The 11,341-nt window shown below is 47.4% G+C and overlaps 1 protein-coding gene across 2 annotated transcripts; it reads right to left on the bottom strand.

The window, feature by feature from the left end:
* Window positions 1-5,536: 5,536 nt before the first annotated feature.
* On the bottom strand, window positions 5,537-10,763 carry LOC144130501 (uncharacterized). 2 transcript variants are annotated; one of them, XM_077664416.1, is made up of 3 exons: window positions 10,601-10,763; window positions 7,771-8,391; window positions 5,537-7,057 (listed from the first exon to the last, which is right to left on the bottom strand). In XM_077664416.1, the coding sequence occupies exons 2-3, from the start codon at window positions 8,371-8,373 to the stop codon at window positions 5,687-5,689; spliced, it is 1,974 nt and encodes a 657-aa protein (XP_077520542.1). In that variant the 5' UTR covers window positions 8,374-8,391; window positions 10,601-10,763; the 3' UTR covers window positions 5,537-5,686. The 2 variants fall into 2 exon arrangements, with proteins under 2 accessions (XP_077520542.1, XP_077520541.1); XM_077664415.1 differs by having other exon boundaries at window positions 7,771-8,327.
* Window positions 10,764-11,341: the final 578 nt, after the last annotated feature.

The following is an 11,341-nucleotide window of genomic DNA, read 5'->3' as shown; positions in this document are numbered from 1 at the left end:
TACTTGGAGCGTGGAACACATAGCGGCAAATTTATCTAGTGAAGAATCTTTAGCACCGAATATTTCAAACCAGTTTAGCCAATTATCCCTCTTGGCAATATATAGGTCACCTTCAAGTAACCTGCACTCGTTCCTTAATGAGTTGGAAGCACACTTACTGAGGTCCTCGTTAGACCCTATCATATGTCGTGTAGATGATTTTAATATCGATATTCTTAATCCCACAGTATCCTCGGCTTGTGATTACTTAGCTTTCATTGCAAAACACGGCCTTGAAAGCATCATTGACATTCCAACTAGGGAAGAATTACTTCTTAATTATTTAGTAAAGTATTCTATAGATCATTTCAACATCCGCACGGAGATTGCTTCAGTTCATGGCGCAGTAATACAGCGAAAAGTTGCTGACCATTACTTTATTGCCTGTCAGTTGCGCTTCCCGTCTCTATCGTCATGTTCTAGATCTAACATCTGCCGGTCTGTTGCCGATACTGTTACTTTTGATAAACTTGTAGCTTTTTCCGACTGGCCAGGTATGCTTGAAACAACCGACAGGTCCGAACTATACGCTAAATTTTCATGCTCGATGGAATCTTTTTACAAATCTAGTGAAAGGAAAGTTTATGTCCGCCAACGCCACTCGAATCAATTCTGGATAAACAGTGTGATTTTGTCCGCTATCAAAGAAAAAGACCTACTTTGGCAACGCTGCAGACGTACGCCCAGTGATAGTGCTCTGCGTGCTCAATTTAGAACTTCTCGAAATAAAGTAAATGCCCTGATTCGTGCGGCCAAGCGTTCGTACAATAGAAACCGCCTCCATCAATCTCGTCATAATGCCAAGAAAATATGGTCTCTTATAAACGAGGTGAGAGGCTTACCTTCAAACTCGACTAATGATGTTCAGAACAATTTCGATTCAGGTTTATCAACAGTCGTTAACAACTTTAACCAATTTTTCGCTAAGTTTTCTGGGACGTCCAAGCATTCGTATTGCACTGCTAGCACAACTAATCCGGTATTTGAATCCGCTTTCCTTCCCTCAATCACGGAAGACCTTTACTCTTTATTAGGCAGCTTCGGCAGGCATCAATCACCAGGAGTCGATAAAATCCGCATGTTTTCTCTTTACAGGAATTTCGGCATTTTGAAGAAAGGCCTGTTAGAAATCCTAAACAGGATAATTGTAAGCGGAAGAAGTTCCTGCACGTTTAAAAACAGCCGTTGTGCGACCCCTTTTTAAAGGTGGCAATGCCAAGTGTGTGCATATTTACCGCCCCATTTCCATCCTGCCTAGTTTAGCAGAAGTTTTAGAAAAACACATTTTCTTAGTAATGGACAGCTTTATTTCTAAGTCGGGGGTTTTTCCGATTTTCAGTACGATTTAATCGAAAAAAGAGGCACTCAAGACTTATTAGAAGAAATCAGTGACCTCTTGTTTTATTCACTAGAAAGAAATCTAGTATCATGTGCACTTTTTTTTGGATGTCGCAAAAGCGTTTGACACGGTATGCCATCCAATATTATTAGATAAGCTCTACAATTTAGGTTTTCCTGATCCTTTTTTTTTCGGCTGTTGCATAACTTTCTTACAGATCATCCCCAGCTTGTTTCCATTTCAAACATCTGTAGCTCCCGTGTTTTTCTCAATGCTGGTGTACCGCAAGGTTCCATACTGTCCCCCTTACTTTTTAATGTATACGCTAAGGACATGTGTACTGTGCTACCTGCTTGCAAACTATTTCAATATGCAGATGGTACTGCACTTGTAGCTACTCACGTGAATTTTTCCAACGCATTTTCAATGCTTCAGACTGACGTCAGAAAATTAATGGACTGGTTCGATATGAATTCAATGGATAATAATCATTCTAAATCAAAATTAGTTTGCTTCCGCAGCCCACTCAAGAATGTCGCACTTTCTTACACCCTTTATCTACACTTATCCCGATGTATAGACTGCTCTTGCCCTTCAGTACAGTTTTCAGATTCTGTAAGTATTTGAGGATTTGGTTTGATTCCGGTCTTCTTTTTTTTTCTATTCACTTATCCTACATACGTGCAAAGCTTCGTAAAGTCGTCTGTTTGTTATATCGTATTAAGATGTTTTTACCTATTTAGGCGAGGAAATAATTGGTTCATTCCATAGCCTACAGTGTACTCAGGTATGGAATCACAACTTTTGTTCTCGTATCTGGCATCAACGTGTAAATAGATTGTTAAAATGCATGTTAAAAAGTATTACTTACGATGTGTGTACTCCGAAAAACGTGAATCTTTTTCAGATGCTAGGGATGCCCAATTTTCGATCCCTTTTTGTTCATACCGTGGTACTAAAACGTTTCTGGTGCGATGCATTTAAAGTCCCCACTGTGCTTCCACGGCCTTTACGTCATGTGCCTTCATTTTCAGTTCCTCACACACGGACCAGATTTGGTCAATATACTCGAGCTTATTAATGCTCTTCCTCCTGAAATTAATTCCTGTGAGTCTATACGTGATAGATATTCGAATTAAACTTCAAAAATTTCACTTAGAATTATTATGTTGTATACTTCAATTTCTGTGCCATTGTAAATCTTTTTGGGTTTTTACCCGTTTTGTGCTTGGTGTTGTATTTCTTGCAATTTGTTTGGTTTCTTTAGTGCCCTCTTTCTTTTCTCTCCAAAAAAAAAGTCAGCTTTTCGGCCGAGGTTGAGGTTGAGGTAGAGGTGTGGAATGCTACAGGTGGGGTTAGCCTTGCTTTGTCTGCCGGCAATTGCTCCACCGCAGCGTCCCTTCGATATTAACAATGCCGCATCTACCCCGCTATGCGCACAGTCTCTTATAATAGCACACATTCTCTCCCGCAGTCACCATCTATGCACACAATCAATCCACACAGTTCACATCACAGTCCGAGTCTTGCTGTTGACTGACAGGCTTCGCGTGACAAGCCACAGTGATGGCTTAGGCGAGCCTGATTTCTGTTATTGTATTTGTATATTCGTGAATAAAATTATTATTATTATTATTATTATTATTATTATTATTATTATTATTATTATTATTATTATTATTATTATTATTATTATTATTATTATTATTATTATTATTATTATTATTATTATTATTATTATTATTATTATTATTATTATTTACAAATACTCCGGTATCAAGGAGACCAAGCAGGTGGTCATTTTTGTACAAGCATTTTCTCTTCACCACAAATAAAGAATACATATGCTCTTGTGCTTGACATATGCAGCAAAGAAAGAAGATAACAAGAAATGAAGAATGTGGCATTCCAGTATTGCAAAGTGATGGCTCTCACGTAACCAGAACAAAAGTGCACTTGCATGCGCAACGCCGCAGAGTAAGGATAACCGGGTGAAAGCCCCACGCTGTATCATACCTCTTGGAAATGCCAGGACAAAGTAGACCAAACGTCAAAAATGCCGTACCCGACACACAAGCAGTGAGATGCGACGCTAACCAGCGACAACCTGGGCCAGCAAGACTGAACCAGCCAGATAGTCCGCAAGTCAGCGGCGAGCGTACTACAGAAGGAGGGTTAATTATGGTGGAATGCGGAAGGTAATGCGAGAGCTGAGGAATGCGCAGTCGGTGGGTAGCAGCAGGTCTATATTTTTTTCGTGCTTTATCATTGGATGAAGTGACACCGCGTCCTGCGTTCGGTCTCTATTTTTGGCTCAAGCCTATAGCAACAGCGGGAGCCAATCACTTCAGCACACGAATCATTTCAGGCCCTCCGGTGTGAATTCGTGTTGTTCTCGTCGTATAAACCGAAACCTGCAAACTCAGAGCTCGCTGTTGGGATGGTGGTGCGCTGGCGATACTTACAATGGAAGGGAAGACGAGAGCATGCTACAAAATTCGAGGGTGCGTGAATTCCCTTTGATTCGGTGCGCATGCCGTGAAAGGAGAGCGCCGCCCACCTTTGCTGCGCGACAGACGCTCGAATAGGCATCGCAATTTCAATCTAGTCCCTGTGCAAGCACTGACTGCTCAGCTCGAAATCCATGTTTTATTCGCCACTGGGTGCTGTGCTGTGGAGCAATGCCCCGTAACTTCTTAGGCTTTGACCAGAATTGCAGCAGTAACGAAAGCACCCGCTAGAAACACGGCGTCTTTTCAATTTTAAAGCCGTTCATGCAGTCTTCCTTGCCTTCTTTTTTTTTTGACAGAATAAACTACCGAAAGGCGTTCAAACTCAGTTTCATCTAATTTCTTATTCAATCAATATCCTCTTAATACCGAAGCGTGCTCGTAGGGCACCCCCTGTCGAAAAGTACTTTTTGCGTGCGCTTTCAAGTGCAATCGGTCTCTCACATAAAGCGGCACGTCCAATGAATTATGAAAATCACTTTTTTTTTGCTGAAAGCGTCATGCATATTTCAAAGGTCGGAGCTTGCAAACTCAATTTGCTATACCAGTGGGATTAAGAGAGTTGCCTCATCGAGTCTGTACACAGCAGGCCTGTTTTGCATTTCTGTGGCAGCCCTGCAGCCCCCAGGTTTTTATATCTAAGGACGCCGCCGCTATTTCAAGGAACCTCGTTTTACATGTCTATCCTCACTCTACGCAGTGACAAATCAGCGGCTGAAATACCTCGCTTCAAATAGCGTCTGCTACAGAGACATGGGAGAGGACTGTGCCCTGCAATGGGCGTAGTCATGATGATAATGATGGTGGTGGTGGTGGTGGTGGTGGCGGTGGTGGTGGTGGTGGTGGTGGTGGTGGTGGTGGTGGTGGTGGTGGTGGTGGTGGTGGTGGTGGTGTTGGTGGTGGTGGTGTTGGTGGTGGTGGTGGTGGTGGTGGTGGTGGTGGTGGCGGTGGCGGCGGTGGTGATTATGATGATGATTATGATGCTTGTACTAGTATTAACCCCTGAAGGGCAAACATGACGGACAGGCACAAGGGCACAGCGTCCTACCTGTGTGCCTTTCACGTGCTAGAACATGCATAGAATGCAGATTCGCCTGCAATAAATCCTTTGGAAATTAACGGGGCCTTGGTAGAACTGGCACATGTTCGACATCAATGCCCAAAGAGAATGTTGTCGCTTTGCTCATGATGATAAAACTGGTTCCACGGTTGAACGATGAAAATTTAAGAAAGCAATAATAAAATGAAAAGGGCTTACGGTTCGGAACTTTCGTGGCGATCATTATTCCGAACCAAAGAACTCTGGAAACTCGGTAATTAAGATGTGGGAGAGTGCGTTTTGTAACCCTATGTGACCGCAGAAGCTAAGCTGGACCATAAAGTATGTCTAAAGGGCTTGCTTTCACAGAGTGTCTAAGTGATAACACGTACCAGAAAATGATCGCGGCTTGAACAGAATCACTTGAGAAAAAGCACCTGTGAACTTTGAGAAACTGCGCTTTGGCTTCGCTTTTATTTTCCGACACAAGTGTGGAAAAAAGCAAGACAAGACGAAACAACAAATGAGAAAGAGAAAAAAAACAGCCTTGGTTACAACTTGGCCATTTCCCTTTTGCCCCTCTTACCAACCCCTCCCCCCCCCCTCCCGATGGCCAGTTTTAGGACAATCACAAAACAACAAGAGTAGCTGGAAACCGCGCAACCACCCAGCTTTGCCGCAGTTAGGACAAGTGTTCAGGTTTCCACATGTCCCCTTTTGCCATCATCCGGGCCACCTCTGGAACCTCTGCCAATGACGTCACTTTTTCTTCTTGGCCCTGAAGATTCTTGGAACTAGCTTTAGCCTCTTCCTCTTCGACTTCTTGGTGGGGCTGTTGTTGTCGCCGTCGCAGGTCACCATCTGCACGCCGGTATCCGTGGTCTTGCTCGTGGCCTGCACGTACTTGGACGGCTGCGGCGGCTTCTCCGCAGCATCGGCGCCCGCAAGCTTGGAATGGCTCGCTCTGCCGCTCTTCTCAGGCGGCGGGTTGTTGATGACCGTGACCTCGACCAGGTCAGCCTGGACAAGAGGCGTCACTCGAAAGAGCTGTTTGTCGTCACCGCTGGACTGGGGGCAGAAGTCGCGCAGCGACGTCTGGCTCGCCTTCTCTCCGCACGCGTTGTTCTTTGGAGGGTTCCAGCTGGGCGAGCCCCAGATCTCTTTCTCGTCGGAGCGAGCGTTGGATGCAGCCTTCTTGGACGCGGCAGTGTGGTGACTGCCCTGGCTGGGGCTGCCGTCGACCGCGTTCTGGAAAGGAGTCGTAGACTCCGGGTGTGATGGTTCGTCCCAGCTGGAGCGCGACTTGAGGAACGCCTCGTTGAGGTACTGGTGATCCAGCTCCTTAGGGGTGGAACCGGCTAATGAGAGTTGGCTTGCGGAAGACATTCCCGATGCAGCCCCGCTGACCATGGGGCTGCTACTTCCCGGAGAAGGCTCCTGCGGTGATTCTTGCTCCTTCCAGAACGGTGTGGCGCCAGAGCCGCCAGCGGCACTGTAGGACCCACTCGACTCTGACGAGCTGAGTATCCCCCTCACTGTGGCGCTCTGCAGATCTGGAGTACTGCCCAAAGCTTCGATGGTCTGCTTTCCCTTGGACGCACTTTTTTTCGTCTTCCAATCCTTGGACATCTGCCTCTGGGTTGCCACTGCTCCTTCCGCCTTAGGCTTGTGCAGTATGCCGTAAGGGTTGTTGGACTCCTTAATGTTTCGCTGGATGTTTTCGACGACCTTGGAAAATTCGGGTGCTTCAGCGATACCTCTCGGCTTCGATGTGGATGGCATGCCTTGCATGTACTCTTCATCCAGCAGACCCGCCTTCGATTCGCTGTCTTCGTTTTTGTCGCTGGGAAATTCTTTCACGATGGTCTTGTCGTCGCTCCGGCTGAAGATGTTCCACAGCAGACGACGCTTTTTCTTTTCAGGCGCAACCGGTTCCACCGGCTCCTCCACCTGGATCGTTGTTGAAGGAGGTTCGGGCACTGGGGCCGACTCCAAGGTCACCACCTCTGACCTCTCAACGCACTCGATCGTCTCAACATTGTCGCTAATCTTGTGGAACTCCTCGTACGTTGTCCTCATGACACGGCTTTCGTAGCAACCGTATGGCTGGTGACAGCTAACTGTGGTCACCTGCAGGAAGTCGCACCATAACGCCAGCTTTTTTTTTTGTACTGAAATCATTGTACAAGTGTTCACGTGGACATGAAAGGTTTTTTCTGTCAACTTTGTTAACTTACGCTATCTTCTACATGTGATGGTTGGCATTCTAATTATGCCTTAGAATTCTAAAGCGCACCCGAAATTGATGTAGCACGAACTTGCGGTGAAAAGTGCCAACTCCAAATATATAGGTCACATTTTCTCTAAACATTGCTCTGCAGTTTGGAAAATTCCTAAGAAATTGCAAGCGCGACTGGTTACCGTTATTGAGTTCTCACTGAGCAGCACACATCTCGTTCTACTATGTCGTTTAAAAAACGTTACAAAAAAAGAGTGCCAATGAGCGTCACATCAAGAGCAATATAAGCAGGTCAAGGCTGCAAAAATTATTAATCCCCAGACCGATACGTTGGCCAATTAACTGCGTGGCTTAATTATTTTTAATCGTCCAGTAGTTCTCTTTAAGCGGCCGACGCTCCAGTGCTGGCCATTCGTGACAGCCAAACAGCAAAGCGTCGAACAGACACTAATGACGCACCTTAAAGGAACATTGAGGGATTCCCTCCCCCTGCCTTCCCGACCGGCCTTTGGTAATTGTCCATCTCTTGTCAGAGGCGCGAAACACACGCACAGGCACAAGGAAGGTAGACGGGATCGAGCCCCCGGCCGGCCTCCCAGCTCACCTGCTCGCACTGGCTGTGGGCGTCCAGCGAGGACGAAGACCGGCTCCGCGCCGGGGCCGTGGGTGCCAGCGGCAGGAAGCCCGCCGGCAGGTGCGCCTTCGGGTTGCGGGGTGGCGCCGACGGCGCGGGCCACGTGTCGTCGTCGGCGGCGGCGCCGCGCAGACGCGGCGACGAGAACGAGCTGCGCAGCGTGGTCTTGGCGCTGGTGCAGAGCCACGGGTCCGAGCGGGTCATGCTCTTCATGGAGGGCGAGGGCGGGTACACGGACGACTTCTCCTCCACGTAGACGGGCGCGTGCGTCTCCAGCTTGGGCTCGCACAGCTTGCTGTAGGGCACCAACGGCTCCCAGGGGCCCTCGGGCTTGTAGAAAGCCATGGCGAACGTGGACACCACCAGGCCCATGATGATGAAGAGGAAGTACATGGCGTTCGTCGTGATGGCCAGGGTGACCGAGATGGCGGCGAACACGAGGAAGGTGCCCATCCAGATCAGCACCGACATGAGCACCACCCGCAGGTTGAGTCGATACTTGGGCGGCGGCGCGATCTCGTTCATGGCTGCGTCCGGAGTCGCCCACAGCCCCGCCATACTCTCAGGCCACATTGGGTACCGCGGCCGCAGCTGCGGAGGAGCGCAGCGCGTGGTATGCCGACGCGATGGCGTGCTAATTAAGCGCAGGGGCGCGGACTAATAGGGACACTATAAACCGTAATGCTCGTTTGTTTGTGACTCCCTTGTACAGACTTCGCCAAAAGTAAAAAGACCGCGAGGTCTGCTTCTAAGACGTGTAGCGGGGGTCTTTAGCATCCTTGGGAAGTCCGAATCTTCGGAGGGGGTGAGGACAAGAGCTCATCTCACTGTCGAGAGATTTCGAACACTGGTAACGCATAACGAGCCACGCTGCATGTCACCGAGAATGGTGGAGAACAGTGCGGTGTACAACACGGAATTGAAGGTCAGAGAAGGGACGGGTGGCACTTGTACAGTCCCGTTTATTTCCTTCAAGTACATGTTGTTCACCGCACTATTCTCTACGATGAGTCTGTGCCAACTTTTCTAGCTTTCTGCGTCAATCATAGAGACAAATCCCCGAGCGCTTTAGTTATGGCAAACGTTGTGCCGTATCCTTTTGATTGGATCCGTAGAATCGTAGTAATTCACTCAGAGCTTTGTTATCGATTGCAGTTAAGCTATAATCAGATGCGATGGTGCGGAGGATATTTTAAGCGCGGGCACTGCCGAACGAGCATACGCCAATCATTACCACCATACAAGTTCGAATATTCATGCTGAAAAGCTGCGCAAACTAACGGGACGCACAAGAGAAGAAGACACCACAAGCCCTGGATCTTCTTGCTTTTATGTGTCCGGTTACTTTGCGTTGTTTTTGATCATGAATATCCGCCAACTTGCTCAAACTTCTGCTTCGCTGGAGTTCGAATAGCAACGTCGCCTCTGATACCGACACCTCTGAATAACTCCAACATGGGTAATACAAATGCATACGTCTTCTTCTTTTTTCAATACACGGCTGGAACTACAGTGGAGTAATTTTACTGGTGTCATTAAGCTGCTAACTAAGGCGGTGTTGACTCTGTATGTGTTGACTGTACATCAGATGGCAAATGTAGAGCTGCCCTAAAATCAGGTGTTTACACACCATCTATAGGCATTAGAGAAAAGTACGAAAGTTAGAACAAAAAAAAAGCTTGATTTGTTTGCAGGAAGCGACACTATGTTGTTGGCGGTGTCATAAAGACAACAAGCGTTTGAAACTATCCTGCCGGCAAGGTGTTCTATGTAAACACCCATGAGAAGTCAGCATTGCGAATGAGCAGCGCCACAAGTTAGCAAGCAAAAACTATGTCTCGCTAATTATAGGCACTTTCGATTTATGCATGATGTGAAGTGCGGTCATGTTATGTCTACAAAGTGATTCATTGTACCTTTCAAATCTTGTACTCCCACTCCTACCTGTATGTATTAACCTATTTGTGAGTCTGGAAAGCAAAAGTTAATCATCGTGGGACGTTCTTGAGTTCCACAGTGTAGCTTGAACGGTTCATCTAGAACGAACGTGAGAAGCACCTTTCCAAGTGGGCAAGATCTGTACGGAATCTTCCATTCGATTCAATTAATGTTTACGTAAACAGCCGTTATCTTGATAAGTTATGCAGATGTAAAAACATTCGAATAAAACCTCCATTGACGATGGTTTTTGGCGGTAGCATATACGATAACAACAGCGACCGACACGTTACAACTACCTCACTGGTGCAGGTTTTAGCATCTGAGCATCCCGCGCACCCCCAACCCCATGAATCTAGCCAAGAATCAGTTCGAAGCACACTCGCTTCCCCGGCTTTCTGCAATGATAATCCGCTATTTATTAAAAAAGTAAAGACCGATGCTTGAATTTTAGCGCTAACGAGCTTTGGAGGGAACAAATTATTTTGGATCCCCCGAAATTAGCCAACTCCTGCAGCTCTTAAATTAGGTCCATCTGACTGGACCCTCTGATTTAATCATTGTGATTGGTTGGTGCACCTGCGACGGCTAATCACAACAGCCACCAAGACAAGGACCGGCCAATCAGCTCAAACAGAAAGCAACGTGATATTAGCCCTGTGGTTGTCCGCCCCCGCGGGTGGTCTCCCAGCTCTCAGCCAGCACATTTACATCCGTCCACCAGCCAGCACACATCCCAGGCACAAGCTCAGGGCAGGACCTTCCGGCCAAAGAAAAAGGACGCGCCAAGCTAGCACTGGCGCCCAGGGTTAGGCCCAATGGGTGCAGGGGCGGCGTAGGCACGGCGTGAAGCCAAGCTTACCGCTCACGACGTTGTCTCCGGGGTCTCGCTGATGGGGCGAAAGCCTCATGGCTCGGGTTTAGTCGGGGCTGCCGCTGTTTTTGCTCCGCTCGTCTATCGTCGCATTGGCCGTCGCTGCTTCGAACTGCCTTAGCGCGTCGCACGAGCGGCTGCACCTCGACCTCCTCTTTGACTGCCGAAGGTACGCTCGCTTCTTTTCGTTTTTTTGATGCTCAGAGTTGAACGATGGAAGCGAGCCTTTCAAGCGGTTTTTCTGTAGCATCGATGTTGCGCAGAAAGAAACCGTGAGGGCCTTTTGGTTTGTTTTTTTTTTCGCCGTGTGCGACAACGGGTTGCTTTTTTTTTTCACTGGCTGCTGTGCGTATGTTCGAGCCATAATATACGGGCCCCTGCTGATGATGAAAGCGTGCATGTTTGAGGAGAAAGAGGGTAAAGCTTTGCGACCCTTGTTAGGCTTAGCGGGAAATTAGATGTGCTGGAGGCTAAGCCACGATCGAGGTTTTGAAACGAGGCTCACTGGTCGAGTAGAACGCTGAACAGCCTTTATTTGTCGAGGACGCCTTTAGTCTCATGACACTGCGTAGCCAAATACAAAGTAGACATTTAAAAATACAATCCACTGAACTGAAACCGGGACCAAAACCCAAACTACAACAAGTCTTACAATGGTACACACATGAACGCTTGCTAGAGGCGCAAGCGCGACAGAAGAATCTTGGTGCACTGTTTTTCATTTCGCAC

This window comes from Amblyomma americanum, chromosome 4 (genome assembly GCF_052857255.1).
Source record: "Amblyomma americanum isolate KBUSLIRL-KWMA chromosome 4, ASM5285725v1, whole genome shotgun sequence".
Lineage (NCBI taxonomy): Eukaryota > Metazoa > Arthropoda > Arachnida > Ixodida > Ixodidae > Amblyomma > Amblyomma americanum.
This window is presented reverse-complemented; position numbering and strand designations above follow the sequence as displayed.